This window comes from Chiloscyllium punctatum, chromosome 3 (assembly GCF_047496795.1).
Source record: "Chiloscyllium punctatum isolate Juve2018m chromosome 3, sChiPun1.3, whole genome shotgun sequence".
Taxonomy (NCBI): domain Eukaryota; kingdom Metazoa; phylum Chordata; class Chondrichthyes; order Orectolobiformes; family Hemiscylliidae; genus Chiloscyllium; species Chiloscyllium punctatum.
The window spans coordinates 124,759,167-124,784,422 of record NC_092741.1 but is presented as its reverse complement, the minus strand read 5'-3'; the positions used below and the strand labels follow the sequence as shown (position 1 = coordinate 124,784,422).

The following is a 25,256-nucleotide window of genomic DNA, read 5'->3' as shown; positions in this document are numbered from 1 at the left end:
GTGCACTAGTGAGTCATCTGAGCTCAGGTGGCTGCCTTTAATGTCTAGTTCGAGCCGTATCAAATTCAATTTTCATTTTAATTTCCCTAGAAACCTGAAGGGACAGTTTCTCTTTCCTTTAGATTCCGGTCCAAAAAGTATATCTTTGGAAGGGTGATGAATCCACCTCATAGATTATTTAACTAGTTATCTGTTCAAACAGCACTTGGGCACACTCCTGTACGAGTTGTTAAAACTGCAAAAGCTATTACAGCAGAAAGAAGTGACAAATGTGGCATGGACTCCCTGCTAAGGCTTCTGTTATTTGCTTTTGGTGTGGGTGACACTGAGAAAGGCAGCATTGTTGTCACCCATCTCTGCTTTCCCTGAGAGCACAAATGGACTTATTGTATAGTGCGCAACCAGCTATTGGCCAAACCAATTAGAGGCTTCGGTTTTGCTCTCTTTAAAGACTCTATCAAACAATTTGGGTTTTGACAATAATATAGCAGATTTCTTCTTCATTTGTAGGGTGCTAACTTACAAACTATAACTTGCAAATTAAATTTGGCACTGCGTTGTGCAGTGAAAATGTTTTCATTGGTTGCACTGCAATCAGACTGCCATCTTCATGCTGTGTGTTCATTGCCACACTTCAGTATCTTACCAGCACATCCTATGCTGTTAATTATGAATGGTTCAGCAAGTGTCTCAATGTCCTTGCCGCCTATATTTAAAGCTCACCCACATCTCTTAAAACGGATGCGCAGACAAGTATAAGGTTGCCAAAGGGAGAGATCGCTTATGGGATATGCTGCAGAGGATTCAGATGAGACATTTAAAAGGCCAGAATACAGTGTTGTACAATACATTTGGAACTGTGATATCTTGGTTTTCAAATATGTTTGAAGCACAAATTGATAGATTTTTAAAAAAATTATAAAGACATCAAGGGACATGGGGCCAATGTGAATCAATAGCAGTGTGTTAGAAGAATTGTTATGATCTAATTACAGAAGAGGATTGAAGGCTGAATAATCTCCTCATGGTTCTATTTCAAATGAAAGAAGGCAGAAAAACAGGTATTTATGTAATGACTCAAAATGCAGAATAGTCATGAATTGATTATTGTTGTTATAATATCAGAAACACAGCAGCCAAATTTAGACATTAACTCCCTGACAAATAGTAATGCATTAACCAACAAGTGTTTTTGTAATGTTCGTTAGGAATAAATATTGGCTAGAATATTAGAGATAAGATTCCCCCATTCTTCTTCAAAATAGATCTATTGGACCTATATCCAGCAATCACTTAGTGTAATACTGGAGAATCTGTTTCAATTTTTGGCTACAGAGAGTTTGAATCTGGAATATTTGACTCAAGAGTGGTACTATTAGAGCCATTGCTGATGTAACATTTCCTATGAACCTGTCAGTCAGCATCAACATGTTTTCCAGAATCCTGAGCATTTGGCTGTTACACTAATGAGTATTGTTCCTCATTTTCATTAACAGTGTTACCAACCTGTTAATGTTCTGGCCGTGTCCATAGTTACTATTTGAGTTGCGTTGCACACAATCATTGCCACCAATCTTTCTAACTGGTATTTGTGTAAGTTGTCAATATTAAATGGTAAAGCATACCTGCACAAAGTATTTGGCAGCAGAGAAGCTCAGGCTTGATGAACAAAATAGGTTTATTGTCTATAACACAGAGCGCTGTAAAAACTCAGCAGGTCTTGAAGCAACCATGGAGAAAGGAACAGAGAAAATGCTTTAAACCCCAATATGACTCCTCTTCAGTTCTAAAGAAGAGTCATTCTGGACACAGAATGTTAATTCTTTTTCTATCTCTACCGACGCTGCAAAACCTGAACTTGTTAAGCACTTCTTATTTTATTTCAGATTTCTCCTATTTCAAAACCAAATTGTGCCCTTTGCTTTTATTTGTAGGTTTATTACTGGAACTGAACAGCAAAAGGTAGAATACACTTTTGCAACTGTAGCTCTTCCCAGAACAGACTTGATTAGCAGAGCTTACCTTGTAAAATCAGTCAACCCTTGCAGATCCCAAACATATTGTACAATACTGTGTACCCTGGCCCATGAACCTTCATCTGAATGCTCTGTAGCATATCCCATATGAGACCTCTCCCCTTGGCAACCTTATGCTTGCTCCCCCTGCCCTCCAGCCTTGCTGCAGCTAAGCTGTGACTGGACTCAACACATGCTGATTAATCCCTGTGCTATCCTCCAAATGACAAGCTTGGTCAGTATCTGAACTGCTGGCTGCCACTGTGAAATGTGAAGAACAATTATTCAGCTGTTGACACTTCGTTCACACCATCTAACACCCCTGATCACCTGCAGAGACTAAGTATTCGACACACACCATTAGTATGGTCTTTTGATATCTCTGCCCATAAATTCTGTGTTTTGTGAACTTCCCTCTCACTTCACCTGAAGGAAGGGGTTGTGCTTTGATTTCAAATAAACCTGTTGGACTATAACCTGGTGTCATGTGATTTCTGACTTTCTCCAGCCTTGCCGCAGCTAAGCTGTGCCTGCTTTCATCATATGTTGATTAATCCCTGTGGTATCCTCCAAATGACATGTTTGGACAATATCAGGAGGTGCTAAACACTGAAGTGCTAAACAAGTTCAGCAGCTTTTGCAGCATCAGTGGAGAGAGAAAAAGAATTAACATTTTGAATCTAGTTATAACTATTTAGGATAGAAGAAGAGTCATATCGGGTTTTGAACATTTTCTCTGTTTCTTTCTTCAAAGATTTATCACCCTTCATCAAAAGACATTTCTCTTTCTCTTCATTTCTCTTGCATCTTTTCTTCCTCTACATCTTCTATTCCTCTTTCATTAATGCATATGATTATTTATTTGATATTTATTTTGAACAGATGTTCATGCAAGTTATTTTCTGACCTATTTTTAGTTAATGCCTCTGTTAACATAATTTCAAGTATGCCATCGAATAATTTTAAGCCTTTTGAGATAATTTGTGTAAATTTAATCACTATGGACTATTCTATGAACAGGACACTCCCATATTAAATCAGCATTATTTTTCTTTCACCTTTTGTGTCCAGACTAGACCTGGTGTGATTCGTCCAATTACCGCTGTTCAGAAGGTCCCTGCAGTTCCAAAGTTTGAAGAAACGTGTCATAACCTGTTTAGAAAGCACCCTGAAGAATTTGGTGACACTGAGGTATGCAGCTTCAAAAGCTGAAGCTGGAACAAGTTGCACTGAACCATCAAATATTCTCTTTATTATGATCCTGAATTATCCTTTAAAGACATGCAATGTGAGTGAAATTTTGTCTGCTTGCTGTTTTATCCTATTCATATATACCCTGACTTAACACTCTGTTTTATAATGATTTCAACCTAACTGAAGCAGACAGTTAAAATGTGAATTTGTAATTGATGCTGTTATTCACTGGCAAGTGATAGTTTGAACTCGGCCATTTGTGTTGTGCTATACTATTAATAGCAAATTCTTTTCATTTTATTTTAATATTTTAAAGTTAATATTTTAAATCTGACGAAGTGGGACCAGTATCTGCTATTTCTGTGGCACTGACTTTATTTAATATTCTGTACCAAAAATAAAATATCTAACACTGTCTGGAAAAGTACATGAATTTGGATCCAAGCGTGTAGTGTAATACAATGTGACTGGTGGCGGATTAATATCGTTACATCATTGATTTGAACTACCACTGTAATCAAAACTGTGATGTATAACATTAGCTACTTCCTGAGTGTAAAATTCCTTTAATAGCCATTATGTGTCTTGTGTGGCAGCAGCATTTTCAATGAAGGTTCATGCACTTTGAAGAAAGTTTAGTGAAAAGTCAATGTGTTAGTATTAGGGTGATATGTTATATCTAAAAGATAATGAACTGAAAAGCAAAAGTTGTAATTTAAAAAATATTTTGCTTAATTTGTCCTTTAACTATTTTCCCAAATTATCTGTTGAACAAGTTACCCATCAGACAGTTGACAAGTGCAGATGAGGTGAATTAGATAGCAAAAAAGGTGCTTTCCAAAATTCAGCTCTGATATAAAATATTGTTATAAATGTCTCTTCACTCCTCGGTATAATAGATATGCTGTAGAAAAACGATTTGTTCAGTTCAGTTTCACTTTATCTCAAAACAATTTTCTACAATTTTAATGATATTCATCTGATACTATTTGCTTTGTGGTACTTATACATACTCGATATCCTTTTTTGCACAGGGTCAAATTATGATCAAATTTCATGTTTGTTTAATTTTCTATTAGAATTGCATAACAAGTATTTTCTGTTGATTTTTACTGACACGTGTTCTATCTAATAGTCTTTTATAGAATTAAATTTCCATTGTGAATTTTATTGAGATATTTTGCCAGACGTTTTCATTAAAAAAAACCTTTTATATGCATTATTTTAGACCAGCTTATGTCCATTAACATTTTGAGGTTCTTTTTTTTAACTGAGTGCAGGAGTTCATTCAAAATGTTGTTCCATCTGTTTTATTATTTGCTCTTCTTCAACAGTGGCTGTGCCCATTATCCACCATCTTAACTTCTGTCTCACATCCCAGTTTGTGCCACAAAACGTACCAGCCCATGCTGTGCTCTCAAGACACATCCCAGTCAATTCCACTGTCACTCTCACCTGTCACTTGTCTAACCTCTGGATCACAAATTCGTTTCTCTCCTATTGCCCCATGTAACTACTACATGACCTCTAACCTCTCTCGCAGTCTCCACTCCCTGTACATTAAGGTGAGAAGCTGATCAGTGATGCTTTCTTGTGCTTTGAAGTGTTTTTCTGCCTAATTGTTTCACTCAACTGAGTTCATATTTTGCATGGATATTAGTAAGCAAAGAAATAACATGCCTTTTTAAAACAAAATTATCTGAGGGATATGGGAATTGCCAGTAAGGCCAGTATTTATTTCCCATTTTAGATGTGTATAAGACTGTGGTGGTGAATTGTTACCCTTAATATAGATAAGTAACTTGCTAGACAATTTGAGAAGGAAGAGTCAAACATGTTTCTCAGAAAATACGTGTCAGATGGAAGCTACACTTGTATTTGCTGACTGCATGAACTGCTTGGTTATGTAAACATATTTAATATTTCATAGTCTAGATTTATGTAACCTTACACAATGAAAACAGCATTGCCTTTTCAGTGTCTAGTTTCCCCTTCAAGTAACTGTGGGACTAGTCGGAAATGTATTAAAAATACAGTGTCTGCGATGTGATATTGAAGCACTCCCCATCTAGCACAGTGTTTGATTAGAAGGGTTGATTTTACTTCTGTTGGAGGATTAAAAAAATTCCTAAAAATACTAAAGGAAATCTGCAGTTAATGTGTAGGAAGCAAAAGTATGTGAACGTATTCCACTTCTTACAAATTGGTTATCGATAAGTTTCCAAAGTGGATTATTGGTCGCTTCTGCTTCTTTCTGTGTTTCACAGTATTTCTTCCATCACTGCTTTCTTAAATCTTTTGCAAGCTAAAATTTGTTCCTGCTTCGACAATCTTCTCACTTATTTTATAGAGGCAATTTTTGATGATGCATGGTCACTACGTCATCACTTAACTCATCAGACACACATCCAATTGTTACCCATTGCAACAAAATGCCAATCCTTTTGGTGCTTGAGTCGCCTGTTATAAATTAAGAATCTTTAACTGAAAAGTATCAAGAAATATGGCCAAGTGTGAATAGAGAAAGCTTACAAGTCACTTTAATCTGCATCACTTTTACCCTATAATTGAATCATTTTGAATTTTTTGGCTCCAATTTTCTTTTCTTTTATTGTGCTTGAAATAATGCTGTGATATGATTCTGCAGGATTAGGTTAACACTTTCATAAAGTGATTCTTCTTCATGTGTCAACTTCAATATTGAGTACAGACTGACTATTCACTGGTATCTGGAGTAAGGGAGGAACTTAGCTGTCACAACAAAGTCCAAACTCAGTTTCATTTCAGTCTTGCTCTATTGTCAAGTGAGGACTACTAGATGGGATCTGCAGTCAGTGATATCGAGGCGAACTGAACCATGTTAGAATCATAGAATCCCTACAGTGCAGAAAGAGGCCATTCAGCATATTGAGTCTGCATCACCCCTCCTGAGAACAATCCACCTAGTCCTAGATCCCCCAGTCTATATCTATAACCCTGCATTTCCCATGGACAAGACACTGACCCGCACATAGAACATAGAAGAATACAGCGCAGTACAGGCCCTTTGGCCCTCGATGTTGCACCGATCCAAGCTCAGCTAACCTACACTAGCCCACTATCCTCCATATGCCTATCCAATGCCCATTTAAATGCCCATAAAGAGGGAGAGTCCACCACTGCTCCATCTTTTGACTGTGAGAGGAAACCTGCAGCACCCAATAGAAACCCATGCAGATATGGGGAGAATGTGCAAACTCCACACAGGCATAAATGGCTGGAATTAAACCCAGACCTCTGGTGCTTTGAGGCAACAGTGTGAACTACTGTGCTAGCCATTTAAATGCTATCTGAGTGTCTGAGATCTGTAAATTCAGCACAGACCAAATATTTGGGACTTTCTGGCTTGTCTAAAGTTATTATTGCCATGCAAAGTGTTGCTGGTATATTTCTGTCATCCAACTATGTGAAAGGATGCTCACCGGTTTCATTTTATCTATCGAATTGCAGCAACAGTTAGAAAATCACATGCAATAACTCTCTGCTCCCTCATTGTTTCCTCTGGTATCCTGCAAGGAAGGATCTATGCTTGTCTCCCTCCTATTTCTCATCTATATGCTGCACAATGACATCATGTGGAGACAAAGTGTTTCATATGAATATTGATGACAGCCAGCTCTACTTTGCTATCATCTCCCTTGACTCTTCTACTATCTCTAAATTGTCAGACTTCTTCCCAAAGATCCAGCAGTCCTCACTTTGTCCTAAGCAGATGTTACCCCAGAGTTAAATATTTGGAAAATGGAAGCTAATATCTTCAGCCCAAAATTTTTGACTCCATCCATCTCTCTGAAAACTATCTGTGGCTGAGTCAGGCTGTTCACTGGCTTTGATTGTTATTTAACACAAAATTAATTTTTCAGCACATGCCTGCACTATTACTATGACCATCTGTTTCTACCTCAATTTGTCCTGACATCCGCTAACCTGCTGAAGAAACTCTCATCCGAACTTATTTTCTAGACTTGACTGTTCAAACACACTTCTGGCTGGCCTCGTATGTTCTCCCTTTGTAAACTGGAGGTCATCCAAAACTCTGCTGTCCCTATACTAATTCATCCCAAATCTTGTTCAATAATCACCCCGTGATCCTTAACAAATATTTACCCTTGGTTAAGTAATGCTTCATGTTCTAAAATTCTCATCCCTCCATTGAAGGATGGCAAGGTGTATTCTGTCATAGTCACAGAGTCATAGAGATGTACAGCACAGAAACAGACCCATCAGTCCACCTCATCCATGCCGACCAGATATCCTAAACTGATCTAGTCCCATTTGCCAGCACTTGGCCCATATTCCTCTAAGCTCTTCCTATTCATTTACCCATCCAGATGCCTTTTAAATGTTGTACTAGCCTCCACCACATCCTCTGCCAGCTCATTCCATACGTGCACCACCCTCTGCATGAAAAAATTGCCCTTAGGTCCCTTTTAATGTTTCCCCCCTCATCCTAAAACTATGCCCTCTAGTTCTGGACTCCCCCACCCCAGGGAAAGGACCTTGTCTATTCATCCTACCCACACCCCTCATGATTTTATAAACCTCTATAAGGTCACCCCATAGTCTTCGACACTCCAGCGAAAACAGCCCCACCCTATTCAGCCTCTCCCAATCCTGGCAACATCCTTGTAAATCTTTTCTGAACCCTTTCTAGTTTCACAACATCCTTCCTGTAGCAGGACTACCAGAATTGCATACAATATTCAAAAATTGGCCTAATCATTGTCCTGTACAGCCGCAACATGACCTCCCAACTCTTATACTCAATGCTCCAATCAATAAAGGAAAGCATACCAAACACCTCCTTCACTATCCTATCTACTTGCGACTCCACTTTCAAGGAACTATGAATCTGCACTCCAAGGTCTCTTTGTTCAGCAACACACCCCAAGACCTTACCATTAAGTGTATAAATCCTGCCCTGATTAGCCTTTCCAAAGTGCAGCGCCTCACATTTATCTAAATTCAACAACACCTGCCACACCTCAGCCCATTGGCCCATCTGGTCAAGATCCCATTGTGCTCTCAGTTAACCTTCTCCCCTGTCCACTTTTGGTGTCATCTGCAATTTGCTAACTATATCTCCTAAGTTTACATCCAAATCATTTATATAAATGACAAAAAGCAGTGGACCCAGCACCGATCCTTGTGACACATCACTGGTCATAGGCCTCGAGTCTGAAAGGCAGCCTTCCACCACTACACTCTGTCTTCTTCCTTTGAGCTAGTTCTCTCTGTATTCCATGAGATCTAACCTTGCTAACCAGTCTACCATGAAGAACTTTGTCAACCCCTTAATGAAGGTCATATAGACCATGCCCACCGCTTTGCCCTCATCAATCCTCTTGTTACTTCTTCAAAAAACTCAATTAAGTTTGTGAGACCTGATTTTTCACGCACAAAGCCATGTTGACTATCCCTAATCAGTCCTTGCCTTTCCAAATACATGCAAATCCTGTCCCTCAGGATTTCCTCCAACAACTTGCCCACCAATAATATCAGGCTCACCAGTCTGTAGTTCCTGGGCCTTTCCTTACCACCTTTCCTAAGTAGTGGCCCCATATTAGCCAACATCTAATTGTCCGACACCTCATCTGTGACTATTGATGATACAAATATCTCAGCAAGGGGCCCAACGTTCACTTCCCTAGCTTCCCACAGAGTTCTAGAGTGCACCTGATCAGGCCTTGGGGATTTATCCACCTTTATGCATTTTAAGACGTCTAGCACCACCACTTCCCTATATTCAAAATCTTCCATGTCCTTCTCCACAGTAAAAACTGATGCAAAATACTTATTTAGAATCTCCCCCATCTCCTATGGTTCCACACACAGGCAGCCTTGCTGTTCTTTGAGGGGTGCTATTTTCTCTCTCACATTACCCTTTTGTCCTTAATGTATTAGTAAAATCCCTTTGGATTTTCCTTAACCCTTTTTTGCCAAAGCTATCTCATGTCCCCTTTATGCCCTCCTGATTTTCCTCTTAAGTCTTTTACTAGGATGTTGCCTCATACGGAGAGAAGGCCTTACGAGGAAAGGCTGAGAGGCTTGAGTCTGTTTTCGTTGGAGAGAAGGAGGTTGATAGGTGACTTAATTGAGACATATAAGATAATCAGATGGTTAGGTAGGGTGGACAGTGAGAGCCGTTTTCCTCGGATGGTGATGGATAGCACAAGAGGGCATGGCTTTAAATTGAGCGGTGATAGATATTGGATAGATGTCAGCTGTAGTTTCTTTACTCAGAGAGTAGTAGGGGTGTGAAACACCCTGCCTGCAACAGTAGTAGACTTGCCAACTTTAAGGGCATTTAAATGGTCATTGCATAGGCATATGGATGAAAATGGAATAGTGTAGGTTAGGTGGGCTTCAGATTGGTTTCACAGGACAGCGCAACATAGAGGGACGAAGGTCTTGTACTGTGCTATAATGTTCTATGTTCTAAGTATACTCCTACTGTCTTTATACTCTTCTAAAGATTCACTCGATCTGTGCTGTCTATACCTGACATATGTTTCCTTCGTTTACTTAAACCAAAATCTCAATTTCTCTAGCCATCCAACATTCCATTCACCTGCCAGGCTTGCCTTTCACCCTAACAGGGCTGTACTGGCTCTGGACTCTCAAGTCTAGAGTCTAGAAATAACAAAGGCATAGATAACGGTTTAGCAACTGGTGAGTTGTGGCAATGCCTTGAGTCAATCAATGTTGTGGAAGTGGAAGGAGGTAGCCCGCATGGTCAAATACAACACCAAGGTTGCAAAAGCTCTTTGTCATCTTAAGACTGTTATCATGCTGTAAATAATGAACAGGGAATATCATCTCAGTACTTAACTGGAGGAAATTCCTACTGATCCAATATTGGATGCCTAACAAATCAGAGACAATTGCAGGTTCCATGGAAGTGACATTGAGGTATAGCTGAGTGTAATTGGCATACACGTAAAGTCCAGTGTTATGTTTCTGGATGAAATCTTTGAGCAGAAGTAGAAAGTAACCAAGATGGATTGTTGGAGATGTCCAGAAGTAACAGTGAGGATAGGAACAGAAGCAATTGCAGGTGATTCTCTAATTGACTATATGGGTAATAATGGTTCCTAGCCAAGGATGTTTAACCCCGCCAGATGACAGCGGAGAGACATTAGAGGAAGATGATGTTGACTTTGTCAAAGGCTGCTGATAGACCAAGAAGGAAGAAGAGAGCTTACTGTAGTCAAAGTCACAAATAGTTTCATTCCTAACAAGACCCATTTCCATATGGTGATCAGACTGAAGGAATTTAAACATAAAATTGTAGGAAAGATGAGCATAGATTTGAAAAGCGACAATTCACACAAGGATTGTGGAGAAGAAAAGGGAGTTTGGAATTGAGATGGTATTTTTCAGGTACAGAGGGGTAAATTTTTGAGGAAAGAAATTATGAAAGCAGACTTGCATGAAAGAGAGCAGGATCTCAGGAGAGAGAAAACTACTAACAACTCCTACTAACGGAGGGCTTTGTAAGTAAGTTTGGGTGTTGTTCTGTATCAGTTGTTGCCAGCTTTGCATGGTATCCAGGTATTGCTTCCTGCACACACCAATGGCAGTCCCAACCATTCATTGTGTCTAGACCTAGCAGCTCCTAGATCTAATTCTTTTATTCATTATGTATCATTCCACTCAACAGTTTTCCTCTCCTTGATAATATGACAATTCTTGACTTTTCAAAACTTGGTGATACATACAGACACAATATTTACAGACAGGTAGTTTTCATTTTCAATTTAGTTTGTATATAACTGAGAGCATTCTATTTTCTGCTTGATTAATCAAATAAACAATAACCGTAAATGCCATAGTAGAAATATTATGATGCCATAAACCAGACTGTACATGACAATCACCTTCATTAACCCCGTATCTGTAAGTATGACATGCCTGTTGTATAGCACTAAGTAAATTCCCTTTTGAAAGTTACTGTTGATTCTATTTCCATTACCACACCTGACTGCATTCCAGACCATCATGACTCGCTAGGTAAAAGACATTCTCCTCATCTCACCATGTATTCTTTTGCCAATTGCCTTGGTTCCATATCTTCTAGTTGCTGATCCTCCTACCAATGGAACCAGCTTCTTTCGCAGTCACTTTATTAAAGCCATTTGTGACTGCAAATGTCACTATTGAGTCTCCCCTTCTCCTTTCCTAATTTAAAGGGCCAATACCTGCTTCTTCACCCTTTCTAGGACCTAAAATACAAAATTCTTGGACTCATTCTAGTCACTCTTCTCTGCAACCTTTCTAATTGCCCTCTGTGTCTTCAATTAGGAATGGGAAAATTATGCAAATTGACCATCTTTGATATCCAGTTGTTCCTGCTGGAAAATGTTGTGTGTATGTGTCAAACTAATTAGGATAAGGTCAGTGCTTCACCAAGCGCTTCTTTGTTGTCTCAGACTCAACTGTTACCAATTTAAAAGCTACTAAATGGGAAATGTCCAATTGAGCAAAGAATTGGAGGGTGTTTGGTACAGGTATCAAACTGAGGGAGGAAGAGAAAGGTGAAAGTGGAAAAAGAAACAAAAAGTTGAGTAATTTTTATCTCCTGTTACCAGGAATTTGTCCCCACTGAAGGTTTCTCTTGTCTCGAGCTTCAAGATATCAGTGAGCACATTTCTGGATGGAGTTCATATGCTTTTGGCATCATTCTAAAGTACCTGTGAATTTTTACTAGGACTGAAACATTAAATACTGCACTCATTCACCCGCTATAATGAATTATTATTCTGCAGAGCAAATCAAAGGAAATTTCTGACCACATTATCATCCTGCAATCAATGAGATTGCAGCAATTTGGCTAGCAGCAACTAAAGACAAAACTGCATGTGCAGTTCTTCAAGTAAATAACTGTAACTGCATAATTCATCTGAGGATATATTATGCACAATCACAAGATATGACTTACACAGAAGGGTGAGTGACTGCTGGTTAACTATCCAAGTTAGTTGTACATTTTCTGTCTTAATGTGACTAACTTATTTTGGTTTCCCTCAATTAATTGTTCAGTTGTTGTTTCAATGCTAATAAACTTAAAGGAATGAATTAAAAGAAAAGCCCAGAATGTGCATAAAATATAGCTGACAATGTTTGTCAATTTGCTCTAGTGTTTGAATGCCACACTTTCATTTTTATTGTCATTTTCCATTTCTATGTCGTGAAGCCACGCCACTCAATAACCACAATCCATGAAAACGAAGCTCTGGGGATCAATGAGGTAAATTAGTCATTCTGGACTCTGAAACTTGGCTTTAATAATTTTTTTGTTTGCAATCCTTGAAATGTTTCCGAAACTTCAATTTTTCTCTTTGAAGGATTTAATGAGGTATTGCCGTTGGGTTTGAGTGAAACTGCAGATTTAGCAATGCAATTTATCTAAAATTGGCCAAACTGATACACAAAATCTCAAACATTATTTGCAGTGTAAATTGAGTTCCCATGGCTTTGAATGCTGATTTACCAAGCCGGTTGTAAGCCACACCCTGATTGAATTAATCAGTTTTGCCTGTTTGTGGTCCTTTAAAGAGACTCACGCATGCTGTGCTTGTCTCCTGAATGGGGAGCGGACATACCAAGTACTCCCTGTATCAATTCCATTGAACTGATGGGGCTGAGCAGGGTGGGAGTGGAGATGGGATGAGGCTTGAGCAATGCTGCAAGTCCTTTACACACAAATGTGTGTCTGCTCAGAAATGAACCCTGAGACAGAGAGGGGGAGCAAGGCAGGTAGAGAGAGGAAAAAGGAACCTTCAGAAAACTCTGAGCTCCAGAGGAGATGCATTGGATTGATTAAACGTATAATCAATTATCCGAACGAAATAATGCATGCCCATCTTGATCGGATAATTGAGGTTCCTCTTTACAGTTCCTCTTGTCTAGCATATTATAGTTTGTGTTTTTTCTTTTCTGCAATAAATGTCCATGTTTGTTATGAAAAGACTGCTTCATCTTCAGTGATTGTCTTTCATGTCAAACAAAAATAAAACTTATGGTCTACAAGCCAAGTCTCACTCTGGCATCTGACTTGTTCAGTAATACAATCATGGCAACATTAAGTGATGTGAAGTTTAAGCACTAAAGGGGAAAAAAGCAAATCTAAAACTTATTGCATTTTGCATCCAGATTTCAGTGACTCAAAGTGAAAATGCTTGTTCACTGTCTGTATTGTGGGATTTAATTCTTCATAGTCTTGATAAAAATAGAAAGCTAATCATAGAATAATTGGCATCTTGGAAGTAAAGAGTAATTCATAGGATATATGTATCCTGGTTGGCACAGACAATTAACATCAATACTCAGTTTTCATCTTGTTTTTAGATTATCCTTAAATCAGCACCAATACGGATTTTTCTGGGTGTTAAATAATTTCATAGGAATTCTTAGAAAATTACTTTTCTGCTAAAGAAGGAGCAGTGAGATTAAAATATAGTTGGACTGCATCAAAGTGCAGTCAGCAATATATAAGAGATTTGAGCTTTCTGCTGAAATAGCTCTACTCTGACTCTTGGATTCTTTGAACAATGCTAAACTGTCAAGTAAACTGTTGCATGAAAATTGAATTTTTAACACAATCTCTTTATGTTTGGTTCTAAATGTGCAACTGTCAATCTGTGAGCTGATGTGGAATACAGTGGGTGATGTTCATCTCACTACCACCCAGTTTGTGTAGCGGAACCAAAATCAAGTTTCACCTAGTCAGGCTGACTGCCTTGCTTTATGGGTCGTTAGCAGGTAGTGATTTTTGGAAAGCCTGCACCCCAGGGCCACAGCTAGTTCCTGGAATCAACAGCGGCATGGTGCATAAAAAGAAGTAGAGAGGGTAAGTTACATGACCCCTGCCAACTCTTGCAAGTTGATGCAGGATCTGAAGACAGAAGATCACCATCAGGGAGCAGGGGCACACCATCAAGTGACTGCAGCATCCCAGTGCATCTTCTTATCCCAGAAGTGTGAACCAACACCTTCTGGAGCTTTGTGGCAAAACCAGGTGCAGGTAGTCAAAGGGAACAGCTGAGTCACAGCGTGGAGGTCAGCAGTTGGTCTATGACCAGCATTCAGCTCCTGTAAGCAGTCCCTTCCAGTGGCCTAGGTGAGTCAAGACTTTGGTCTTCAGCTCCTACCAGTTTGCCCAACAGAATTCCTCAGCAGGGCTAAAGTAGATCCCAGATAGCCTCCCTTATAGGAGGCAATCTGGGATCTGAATATGAATTTGAATTTGAATATGAATTGTTGACACTACATTGGTCTTCTTAAAAAATATTTCTTTATAGGATGCAGCCGTCACTGGCTGGACCACCATTTATTATAGATGAGTCAACCGTATTGCTTTGGAGATTTTTTAAATTAAATTCAAATTTTAACCATTGTCAAGATAAGATTTGAACTGTTGCCCCCAGGACATTAACTTGGATTTCTAGTCCAGTGACATTACCACACTGCCACTAATATGCCTCCTTTAGTTATACATCCTCTTTACAGTTGAATTGCCGCAACCAGGTTGTACTCATTACCTCCTGAACTAATCAGTTTTTCTCCAATAGAGTTTGTTTATGCCTGCCTGATTCGTTAAAAAAAATTTAATTTGCTTTCTTAATGTACTTTATTTTCCTAGCACAACATATGCCACTTAAATAATAGTTGCAGATCTCGCCTGATTTTTAGAATGATCTTAAAAATCTGCATTCACCAAACCCACATCTGTTCACTCTGGATGAAATGTGTACTGTCCTTCAATTTTGCTTGTCTCACTGTGAAAGCAATTTGAACGAGAATAGATTTTTTTTTTCTCCTTCAGAGGAACTTTGTGAACAACCCATCAGGACCTTAGTGGACTTACTAGATTGTCTACCTTGCAGGGTCTACTGACTTCCACATCTGAATTCATGATGTGCACATCTGGTTGAAATAAAATTGAGTTTAGAAAGAGTGTGTAGAGCTTGTTTGCTGACATTTATTCACCACCTGATACAATCTGTATTGGTGCTGAGCATATTACAGTGAGTCTCAATGCATCCAGATTAGACTATTCAAGCAGTAGCATAAAATGGTCTCCAGATTGCACACAGTAATGGGCAACTGAAAGTAATGATGGACAGAATAATCTCTTTAAAGACAAAGCACATTGTTGGATTGTCAGGTGCAGATTGATTCTATGCCACAAGCAAGGAATTTTCTCTGTGACCTTGGATTGCTCAAACTAGAGTTTAGAAGACTGTTCTTTTTACTCAATGTGAAATGTTAGGCAGACCAGATAACTGTACTACAAATGATTAATCTTTAATGGAGGATAACATTGATAATATCATAGCAACAAGAAACAAGGGTAAGCCGTTTGTTCATTTGAGTCTGCTCTGCTATTTAATAAAATCAGGATTGATCTGATTTAACCTGAACTGTCCATTCCTGCATATCTTCCATCTCCTTGGTAACCATGAATCTGTCAGCCTGTGCCTTAAAAAATTTGAAGGTTCTGCATTTCCCATGCCTTTTGAGGAAGAGAATTCCAAAGACTCTGTCATTGAACACCGATTTTTCTAGATAAGAATTATTGGCAGTGGTGAGAAATGTCAGTCCAGTTATGAGCTATTGATCCCATTTTCCACAACAATGTGAAAATGTTACAATTTGTTTACTTGACTGCTTCACAGCATGTTATATGAATTACATTTGGTGGAATAAATATCTACTTTTGAGCTTTTACTGTCACTCGGTTTTGTGGAATTTAAGACTCACTGAGTGTGATATTATGGAATTGGTGCAGATGAACAGAGATATTTTATGCCAGCAGTACCCAAGGACCAAAAAAAAATGCCTGCTCCTGGCCAGCTTTGATTACTGCCTGAAACTGATGAGGGCTAAAAGGGGTCATGAGATATCTTTAGCAAACAGGATTAAGGAAAATCCCAAAGCCTATTTTTGGGATTTGCCTTAAGGAGCAAGAGGGTAACAAAAGAAAGGGTTGGCCTACTCAAGGACAAAGGAGGAAAGTTATGCGTGGACTCAGAGAAAATGGGTGAGATTCTTAATGATTACTTTGCATCGGTATTCACCGAGGAGAGGGACATGATGGATGTTGAGGTGAGGGATAGATCTTTGAGTACTCTAGGTCAAGTTGTCATAAGGAGGGAGGAAGTTTTGGGTATTCTAAAAGGCATTAAGGTGGACAAGTCCCCAGATCTGGATGGGATCTACCCCAAGTAGAGGTAAGCGAGAGAGGAAATAGCTGGGGCTTTAACAGATATCTTTGCAGCATCCTTGAACACTGTTGAGATCCCAGAGGACTGGAGAATTGCTAATGTTGTCCCCTTGTTTAAGAAGAGTAGCAGGGATACTCCAGGTAATTATAGACTGGTGAGCCTGACCTCAGTGGTAGGGAAGCTGTTGGAGAAGATACTGAGAGGTCGGATCTATTCCCATTTGGAAGAAAATGGGCTTATCAGTGATAGGCAACATGGTTTTGTGTGGGGAAGGTCATGTCTTACAAAGCTAATAGAATTCTTTGAGAAGGTGACAAAGTTGAATGATGGGGGATAGGCTGTAGATGTCATATAGATGGACCTTAGTAAGGCATTTGATAAGGTTCCCCATGGAAGGCTGATTGAGGAGGTGAAGTCGCATGGGGTCCAGGGTATTCTAGCTGGATGGATAGCAAACTGGCTGGGCAACAGGAGACGGAGAGTAGTAGTGGAAGAGAGATTTTCCATTTCACAGGGATCTGTGCTGGGACCACTGTTGTTTGTGATATATATAAATGATTTGGAGGAAGGTATCAGTTGCCTGATTAGCAAGTTTGCAGGTGACACCTAGATTGGTGGAGTAGCAGATAGTGAAGGGACTGTCAGAAAATGCAGCAGAATTCAGGTAGATGGGAGAAATGTGCAGAGAAATGACAGATGTAGTTCAATCTGGGCAAATTCGAGGTGATTCATTTTGGAAGATCAAATTCAAGAGCCAACTATACAGTAAATGGAAAAGATCTGGGGAAAATTGACGTACAGAGAGACCTGGATGTTCAGGTCCATTGTTCCCTGAAGGTGGCAATGCAGGTCAGTAAAGTGGTCAAGAAGGCATATGGCATGCTTTCCTTCATTGGTCGGGGTATTGAGTACAGGAGTTGGCAGGTCATGTTACAATTGTATAGGACTTTGGTTTGACTGTATTTGGAATATTGCATACATGTCTGGTCGCAATATTACCAAAAGGGTATGGATGCTTTGGAGAGGCTGCAGAGGAGGTTCACCAGGATACTGCGTGGTACGGTGGGTGCTAGCTATGAAGAGAGGTTGAATAGATTAAGATTATTTTCATTAGAAAGACAGAGATTGAGGGGGGACCTGATGAGGTCTACAAAATCATGAGAGGTATAGACAGGGTGGATAGCAAGAAGCTTTTTGCCAGAGTGCAGAACTCAATTACAAGGGTCATGAGTTCAAAGTGAAAGGAGAGAAGTTTAGGGGAGATATGCATAATTTAAGATGTATCTGGACAGATACTTGAATGGGCAGGGAGCAAAGGGATACAGATCTTTAGAAAATAGGTGGCAGGTTTAGATAGAGGAGCTGGATCGGCGCAGGCTTGGAGGGCCGAAGGGCCTATTCCTGTGCTGTAAATATTTTCTAGGTGTTGGATAGCAGATAGGAATGCTTTGTTTTCCTTTGGTCACCCATGAGTACTGAAGAAAATTTTAGCACTTCCATACCATTACCTCTCTTGCGATCAGCAAACCTGTGAACAAAACTACAGACACATTTTTGATCAAATGGACTGATCACACTGAGGCAATGCACTCACTGAATATTTCATTTTTAATGACTTTGAATGAATATCATTGAGGAAAAAAAGATAACTTCCACTTTGACTGTTGCAGCTCACTGATGCGACAACAGAACTGAACAGGGATCAGTATCAAAGTCAAAATGGACAAAGGGGACTTGAGACATCAGTACCACCAAAGTCTGACTATAACCAGGAAGCACTGGTGATCTTGGAAGAAGAGTAGGCAAGCTGTCAAATCATGAGCAAAGGTGAGCAGTACACTTCCTCAATACAAAGCCGAGGAGCTGAACAGTGACTGGTGATTGCAACAATACAATACAATGTAAACAGAGCTTGTTGTTGTGTATGAATAAAATACAGGTTAACAGTGTGTATCATTTATGCACAGTAGCAACCTTTGCTAATGTGACAAAAACCAAAATAGCTGAAGAAACTCAGCAGGTCTGGCAACATCTGTGAAGAGAAAGCAGAGTCAATGTTTCGGGTCCAGTGACCCTTCTTGAAGGAAAAGACACTGCCTGAGGTCCTTCTGCTGAAGTTAAGTGTGTGTTCAGTTATCAGACTCTCCTGGTACCTCAATTTTACGTATATATAGTATTGTAATAGTAAGAAATGCCTTGGATTTATTTGTTTGATTCGTCAAACTCCAATGTTTGTTTTCTCCATATGCTACTGTACAGAACCAAACTACTTTAGTGACTATGTATATATATTTAATGAATAAAGTATATTTTTGAAATTAAAAAAAGCTTTATCTCTAAGGAAATGTCACTGCACCTGAAATGATAACTCTGCTTTTTCTTCAAAGATGCTGTCAGACTTGCTGAGTATCTTCAGCTCATTCTATTTTTGGTTCAGATTTCTTGCATCTTAGCAGTACTTTGTGTTAGCTAATATCCTATTATGTGTTATATTGGGCATTTATTGGGGTCTGCCCTTTGACGTAATGCATGTCCTATAAAATGCCTTGAGAATTCAGCCCAAGACCTACCAATTAGCTAAGAGAAACTACAGTCCTACTTCACAAATGACATTAAAGGTGTTAATCATCTGCTTTTATTTGGGTTATATAGCACACATCTATTATGCTACAATGGAGAGTGTATTGGGGTGATTATTATTATCACTAGTCTTTTAGGAACTTATTGAACTTATATCTTGATTCTTTGATTTTCTGCTCTTCACTCTAGTTAAATAGCCACTTTATATTAGCATAAGCCATGTCCATCGGTCTCTCGAACCCACCATCTGAAGGGTTTCTCCCAACACTTTAACTTCCCCTAATCCCCATCCCTTCTCCCCACTCAACCTCGTGATAGGCAGGAGAAGGTCTGAGGATGAAAATGTTAAATATGGGGAAATGGCAATCATCTGTCACACAGCACACTTTTTAAAGTGTGGATAAATGGCACATTGAATAGGCTATTAGCCAATTGATTGAAAATATCTTACTGTTTTGCACTGTGAAATGCCAGGAAATTTGGCATGTAAAAAACCAGAGGCTGCTGGCTCTAAAAGATGCATGTTTAAGCATTCCTTGTGAGAATGAAAGGCATTCAAAGTTCTACATTAATTTAGTTCATTAAGATCTCATGACCTCACCTCTTATTGGATCTTTGGACAGTTTTGACTTGACCTGCACTGTACTAACCTCCCTGTAAATATTCTGTAATGACAGCAAAACATTACAGAATGTTTTGTAATGTTTTATTGATGCCTCAGCTGCCAGCTAGGTATCCAGGTGCAGAACTGTGCTGCTTCTCAACGGAAAAGCCTGCAAACCACAAGCCAGTCTAACAGTGGTGAGGGCATTGGTAGGCCTTCAGCTCAAATTGAGGCCCCCAGGTACTTGCTCAACCTCTTGTGGCATCTTGTTCAGGCAACAGGCTTTACATTAGAGCGCAGAATACCTGAGATTTCAAAGAGAAGCTATTATTCAAAAGTGTCACCTAGTTGCAGAGCTTTATGAGGATGGAAAACTAAGCAGGCATTTTTTTTACCAACTCTTTAAAATGAATTTACCATTACAATAACTTATTGGACAGGATCAAGTATAGTGTAAATAGGAAGCCCTTTGAGAAAATAAAGGAAATACTTATCAGGAGTTCTAGCTCTTTGCAAACCTACACTTTTTAAAAATCACTCATGGGATGTGAGCTTCGCTAGCTGGGCTAACATTTACAGTCCATTCCTAGTCGCTCTTGAGATGGTGGTGAGCTATCTCTTGAACCACTGCAGTCCATTTAGTATAGGTATGGCCATAATGCAGCGAGGGAGGGAGTTTCATGATTTTGATCCAGTGACAGTGAACGAACAGCAATATATTTCAAAGTGAGTGACTCAGAAGGCATCTTGCAGGTTGTGGTGTTCACATGTATCTACTGCCCTTGTTCTTTGCGATAGAAGTGGTTGGGGACTTGGAAAGTGCTGATGAAAGAGGCTTGGTGAATTTCTGCCGAACATGTTAGAGGTTGTACACACTGCTGCCACTTTCAGTTAAGGAGGAAATTAATGTTTGTGGATTTAGACAATAGATATAAGACATAGAAGCATAAATTAGGCCGTTCTGTCCATCAAGTCTACTCTGTCATTCAATCGTGGCTGATAAGTTTCTTGACACCATTCACCCCCTTTCTCCCCATAACCTTTGATCCCCTTGACAATCAAAAACCTGCCTATTCCTGTCTTAAATATACTCAATGACCTGGCTTCCATAGCCTTCTGTGGAAATGCATTCCATAGACACACAACTCTCTGGCTGAAGAAATTTCTCCTTTTACTCTAAAGCTGTGCCCTTGCGTTCCAGTCTCTCTTGCTAATGGAAAAATCTTCCCAACATCCACTCTTTCCAGGCAGTTCAGTATTCTGTAAGTTTCAATTAGATCCCCCCTCATCCTGCTAAATTCCATTGAGTGTCGACCCAGAGTCCTCAAACATTCCTCATATATTAAGCCTTTCATTTCTGGGATCATTCTTGTGAGTGTCCTCTGTATCCCCTCTACGGCCAGTACTTCCTTCCTGAGATATAGTGCCCAAAACTGCTCACAATATGCTAAATGTGATCTGACCAGAGCCTTATAAAACCTCAGAAGTACATCCCTGCATTTATATTCCAATCCTTTCAAAATATATGCCAATGTTGTATTTATCTACTGAACCACTGACTCAACCTGCAAGTTTACCTTAAGAGAATCCTGGACTAGAACTCCCAAGTCTCTTTGCACTTCACATTACTGACTGTTCTCCCCACTTAGAACATAATCAATGTCTCGATTCTTCCTATCAAAGAGCATGGTAAACTAGGGCAAGTCACTATGGTTTCATCAAAGGGAAGCCATGCCTGACAAATCTGTTAGAATTCTTTGAGGAGGTAATGAGCAGGTTTGGCGAAGGAGAGCAAATATTTGGACTTACAGAAGGCCTTTGACTAGGTGTCACACAGGAGGCTGCTGAATATGATAAGAGTCCAAGGTGTTTGAGGCAAAATACCCGCCATGGATAGAAGATTAGTTATCTGGCAGAAGGCAGAGAGTGGGGATATCAGGCTGGCAGCCAATGACTAGTGGTTTTCTGCAAGGATCAGTGTTGGGACCTCAACTTTTCACACTTTCCGACGTTGTCTTCCATCTGCCACTTTTTTGCCCACTCACCTAACCTGTCTCAATCCTTCTGCAGCCTCCCCATCTGAAATCCATATTTTCCCCCAACCATCTTTGAATTACCTGTAAACTTAGCCAGAATGCCCTCAGTTCTTTCATCTAGATCATTAATGTATAAAGTGAAAAGTTGAGTTTTTCTAGCACCTTCTCCTTGGTGATGGCCACCTCTGTCCCTGACTCTCTTGAATATTTGGAATGTTATTCGTGTCTTCCACTGTGAAGATGACATATAAAGTACTTGTTCAGTTCCCCTGCCATTTCTTTGTTCCCCATTACTACTTCTCCAGCAGCCCAATGTCCACATTTGCTTCTCTTTTGATCTTTAGATATCTAAAGAAACTCTTGCAATCTTCTTTTATATCACTGGCTAGTTTACCCTTCTATTTAATCTTTTCCCTCCTTATTTCTTTTCTCATTGTCCTCTATAAGTCTTTGTAGGCTTTCCAATCTTCTGACTTCCCACTGCCCTATGCTGCATTATATGCTTTCTCTTTTGCTTTTATGCTGTCCCTGACTTCCCTTGTTAGCCATGGTTGCCTTGTCTTCCTTGTACCATGTTTGTTTTCCCCTCAGGATTAATTTTTGCTGTGTCTCCCAAATTACTCCCAGAAACTCCTGCCATTGCTGTTCCACTGTTTTTCCTGCTAGGCTCCTCTCCCAGTCAATTCTGGTAGTTCCTCCCTTATACCTCTTTGTTCCTTTATTTAGTTGTAATACTGTTCTATCTGATTCCACCTTTTCCCTCTGAAATTGCAGAGTAAATTCTATCATGTTATGGTCACTGCCTCCTAAGAGTTCCTTCACCTTAAGCTCCTGTATCAAGTCTGTTCACTATACATCACTAAATCCAGAATTGGCTGTTCCGTAGTGGGCTCTACCACAAGCTGCTCCAAAAGGTCTACTCATAGATACTCCACAAATTCCCTTTCTTGCAATCCACTGTCAGCCTGATTTTCCCAGTCCATTTGCATTTCGAAATCCCTGGGTTGGATTTGTTCTGCTTTTAGTGTACACAACATATCTGGGCAATTTTCCATATTGTTGTATTGAATCCAAAGTCATAGCTACGCTAAAACAACTTAGCTAAGGGTGCAGCAGTTTTATGGCACACGGCTTCAGTACTATTGCCAGAATGTTGTCAGTGCCCTTAGCCTTTGCAGTATCCACTGCATCGAGCCTTTTCTTGATCTCAAGTGGAGTGACATGAAGTGGCTAAAAACTGGCATCAATGATGCTGGGATATTTCAATGTAGATCAATATGGATCATGCACCTGATACTTTTGCACTAAATGTTGAGGGATATTTGTGGAGCTGCCTCCTCCAGTGAGTTGTTAATCTACAGAGATTAGACCCGATCCCATGATTGTGAAATTGCTTGGCCCTGTCTGTTGCTTTCTACTCACTTTGTTTGGCATGGATGTAGTCCTGTTTTGTAGCTTCACCAGACTGATACTTTTTATTTTTAGGCATGCCCTTCTTTGCTTCATTGTGCAACCAACAATAGTAGCAGCTAATGCATTTTCAGTTGTACAAGGGTGGTGTTTTTCCAAATCCAGCAAGGCAGCAAACTAAACATCCATATCTTTAACCAGCCAACTATGTCACCATGTCTTTAACAGAAACAGAACAAAGATGATTTGGAATTGAGAAAGAAGCACTACCAGTTACATGAGTACGCAAAACCCAGGATTCAAATTTAATATTAAGACAGACCATGAGCTCTTGATACCATTGTTGGAGTATGAAATGTCAACAAAAGTATAAAGTTTGATTAAGACTAGTTAGGTATGGCGCTATGGTATTTATTTCTGTGAAACTGAGTGTTTGGGGCAAGATGCAGGGGTATGTGAAAGTTGTCTCAAAATACTGATTTTAAGGCGAGATGTAAATTACAGGTTTAATACTCTATGTAAATAAGACATGCAAGTAATGATGTCTGAGATCACATGATAGGCTCTGAAGAGAGACACTGTTGTATAGACATTATGCTAAGTTTGACTGGAAGTAATTCCTAGAACATTGAATAAACAATAGTTTCAAAGTTTTTAAATTCCAACAACGTCTCTCAAGGTGATGTAGAGCGTCCAACTCCTTGACAGTCTTGTTGAGGCATGGCCTCTTAATTGATCATCTCTCAGAGGTAGCTTTCTCACTTCATTCATGGGTATTACCTATCCTTAACTTCCCTGAGAGGATGATGACGAATTTACCTTCAATCACTGAGGTTCATTTGGTGTAAGTACATCCACAATGTTTTTAGGCAAGGAATTACAGGACTTTAATCTAGTGACACTGAAGGAAAAGTGATGTATTTCCAAGTCAGGATGGTGAGTGGCTTGGAGGGGACCTTGCTGGTGTGGTGTTCCAATGTATCTGCAGTCCTTGTCTTTTTAGATGGAAGTGGTTGTGAGCTTGATAGGTATTGTCTAAGGAGTCTCAGTAAACTTCTGCAGTGCACCTTGAAAATGATGCACACTGCAGATATTGTTTGTTAGTGTGGAATGAGTGAATGTTTATAGATATGGTAGCAATTAAGTACAATGATTTGTTTTAATGCTTTGTCGTAGATGATGTAAAGCTTCTTGAGTGTTCTTGGCTGCCTCCTCTAAAATATCCTTTGGGGTTTTTCTGCTAGCATTTCTGGGTTCCTGAATTGATATTTCATCCAGCGGTAGGATTTAGGACCCTGTAATTCCAGCTTCATTTGCCTTCATTCCAGATTCATTCTTGAATCTATATGCAGTTGTTTAATTCTAAAACTATGAATCACAACAGGATACATAAAGTATGCTTTAAAACATTAAAAATAGAATTGCTTGGGAAGGGATTAAAATAATCTTTACCAGAAATTGGTTTTTAATTGTCAGATTTTAAGACATGACAGAGTTTTGAGTAAATGAACTGAGAGCGCTTCAGGATATGATTGTATAGATTATTTCATCCAGATTCCTGTTCATTTAAAAAGCATCTGAAGGCTTATTCAGAATGGAGCAAGCATTAACCAGGTATTGCACGTTTTTTATGCTTCAGCCAACATTTTGGAAGACTAGCAGTGACTTGAAATTCCAGCAGGAATTTCCCACACATTGTGAAAATGTTTTTAACATTATGGCATTTCATATATTTGGCTGGATATAACTGCTATTAGAGGATATTGCTTGAATCTGAAAGCAGAACTTACAGTTAGATTAGATTAGATTCCCTCCAGTGTGGAAACAGACCCTTTGGCCCAACAAATCCACACCGACCTTCTGAAGGGTAACCCACACAGACCCACTTCCCTCTGACTAGGGCATATAACACTGTGGGCAATTTTGCATGGTCAATTCACCTGACCTGCACATCTTTGGACTGTGGGAAGAAACCCATGCAGACACGTGGAGAATGTACAAACTCCACACAGACAGTCGCCCAAGTTTGGAATCACACCTGGGACCGTGGTGCTGTGAGTTGTATGTTTCGAAAAGTTAAAATTCCTCAATGCATTTCTTGAAAATTGCTCTATTAATTACCTTGCTTTCAAACAACTTCCTTCATAGC

General features: G+C 39.5%; 1 protein-coding gene across 1 annotated transcript in view; it reads left to right on the top strand.

Moving 5' to 3' along the window:
- LOC140464758 (uncharacterized) overlaps positions 1-25,256 on the top strand; it is a 215,700-nt gene that overhangs the window by 178,748 nt on the left and 11,696 nt on the right. The window contains exons 19-22 of the mRNA XM_072560257.1: positions 3,087-3,206; positions 4,544-4,774; positions 12,445-12,498; positions 18,148-18,304. Of these exons, the coding sequence (XP_072416358.1) occupies positions 3,087-3,206; positions 4,544-4,774; positions 12,445-12,498; positions 18,148-18,279 (537 nt within the window). The 3' untranslated portion in view covers positions 18,280-18,304. The remainder of the gene's footprint in view (positions 1-3,086; positions 3,207-4,543; positions 4,775-12,444; positions 12,499-18,147; positions 18,305-25,256) is intronic.